Source organism: Sinocyclocheilus grahami, unplaced genomic scaffold, assembly GCF_001515645.1.
Source record: "Sinocyclocheilus grahami isolate Dianchi unplaced genomic scaffold, SAMN03320097.WGS_v1.1 scaffold32725.1, whole genome shotgun sequence".
NCBI classification, from domain to species: Eukaryota; Metazoa; Chordata; class Actinopteri; order Cypriniformes; family Cyprinidae; genus Sinocyclocheilus; species Sinocyclocheilus grahami.
Window position 1 is genome coordinate 92 of NW_015521624.1, and position 1,882 is coordinate 1,973.

A 1,882-nucleotide genomic window follows, 5' to 3' on the forward strand; every position below is an offset into this window, starting at 1 on the left:
CGTTACTATAGATAATACTGATACCACAGGAAATACTGATACTACAGTAAATAAAGATACCTGTTACAACAGATAATACTGATACTTATTACTACAGTAAATACTGATACACATTAATACAGTAAATACAAATACATTACTACAGAGAATACAGATACATTACTATCGATAATACTTAAGCACATGATACTCATTACTACAATAAATAATTTACTGTGAAATCACTATTCAAACATAACTAGCTAAATTCAGCTGTTGCTGCCTTAAAATAGAACTTTTATTCATGTGTTATTCGGTGTGAATCTTGAAGCACCTTCAGCACTCGAGGCTACAGGACCGATGTGTCTGCTCAGACTGAATTCACCAGGGTACCTACAAATATCAGATTGCATTACAGATTTTAGTTGAAAGAAATAATAGAATAGAATCTGCCCGGTCTAGAATAGATGATGATGATAATCATTTTGTGAGTTTTTTTTTTCAGTCAATCATGAATGCACTAAAATTGTCAACCTTTATCCATATGCTCTGAAGCTGTAACCATTGCCTTGCTAACGCATTCGAGGACTGCATCATTTGGCCTGTTCAATAAAAGACAATCCACTTATCAGAGAGTTAAATATTAATGTTATTTGGACATGCATTTGCTGCCAGAGGAGGATGGGCTCCTGAACATCTTACAGAGGGTTTTCTGACATTAAAACATTTTCCTGTGAAGCTGTTCACTGAAACACTGAGATATACATTTCTGTAAATCATGGAAAAAATAAACATGACTAATAAAATTTATCGACAAAAGATTTTATTTACTATGACTTCAGCATGTTATATAAAACATTTTCAGCAAATAAATGAATGATGTGCCAGGCAATATTCATGAGAAAACTTTCCTTGACCAGGTGAAACTCTTCATGGAAATTAAAACTGAATATTAAATGAAATAAATTGTTCTTCATAAAGTAGTGGATCAAACTGTTAAAAACACAACGGCAGTAAGTCACGTCTTCCAGAAGTTTGGATTCTGCATCATTCGCCTCTGAAAGTTTTCATACCTGTGAGGAGGACAGAACAATGACTCTAAACACAAACACTCATTCGCTGGCATGACGCTTCGACTTAAAACATCGCTCACCATTTGAGGATGGAGCTCGCAGGAACAAACATCTCCGAAGGGTTCGGTGTCATCTGCGACTGGGACAGCGCAAAAGACGAGGTGAAGTTGTACAGGCTCTCCAGCATCTTCTGCGTGAACTGTGAAATATACAACAAAGAGTTAATAAGCAGCCGCAGGAGAGTTCCTGATCTCACAGTGATATTAACAGGACTCTGTGAGCCGGTCACTGCAGTCTTGATCTGACCCTTCAAACCACACGTGACCACACAGAAGTGTGAAAGAAATTGGAAAAGCGCAAATAAAAGAACGCCTTTAGTACGACTGATATCAACAAGCAGTGCCACAATCTGCCAGGTCTGTATTTTAGCTTATATTTAATCAGTGGTCAAGACTGGAACTATCCATTTTATAAATGTCACTGTTATAATGTTATAATATTACTTCATGCCTTAAATTGTCTTTCAAATATAAACATACATTTAGATCATTTTTATCCACAAAAACTTTGCATTTATTAGGGTGTGATATGTAATCTAAAAATCGTTCACTACTACGAACAGAAGATCCACTCTGAAAAGACTGAAGACCCAAAAGATAAGTAAGGTGGCTGATAAGTTATGATGAGGTATGTGTTACCTGTGTGAAGGAGTCCACTGTGGAGACAGCTGAAGTAGAGACTGGTGTTTGTTGTGCAAGCAGGTCCAAAGATTCAATAGAAACTCCAACCTGAGCCACTGACGGAGCCTGAGGGACGGCCATCATGCCAAA

The 1,882-nt window shown here is 37.0% G+C and overlaps 1 protein-coding gene across 1 annotated transcript; it reads right to left on the reverse strand.

Moving 5' to 3' along the window:
• Positions 1 to 864: 864 nt before the first annotated feature.
• Positions 865 to 1,876, reverse strand: LOC107580403 (protein Hikeshi-like). Its single transcript, XM_016266116.1, has 3 exons — positions 1,751 to 1,876; positions 1,133 to 1,251; positions 865 to 1,052 (listed from the first exon to the last, which is right to left on the reverse strand). The coding sequence occupies exons 1-3, from the start codon at positions 1,874 to 1,876 to the stop codon at positions 998 to 1,000; spliced, it is 300 nt and encodes a 99-aa protein (XP_016121602.1). The 3' UTR covers positions 865 to 997.
• Positions 1,877 to 1,882: the final 6 nt, after the last annotated feature.

Coding starts and splice junctions, on each gene's coding strand:
- LOC107580403 (XM_016266116.1), bottom strand. CDS start 1,876: ATGATGGCCGTCCCTCAGGCTCCGTCAGTGGCTCAGGTTGGAGTTTCT. Junction 1,252..1,750: donor CAGTGGACTCCTTCACACAG/GTAACACATACC, acceptor TATATTTCACAG/TTCACGCAGAAGATGCTGGA. Junction 1,053..1,132: donor GCGAGCTCCATCCTCAAATG/GTGAGCGATGTT, acceptor TCCTCCTCACAG/GTATGAAAACTTTCAGAGGC.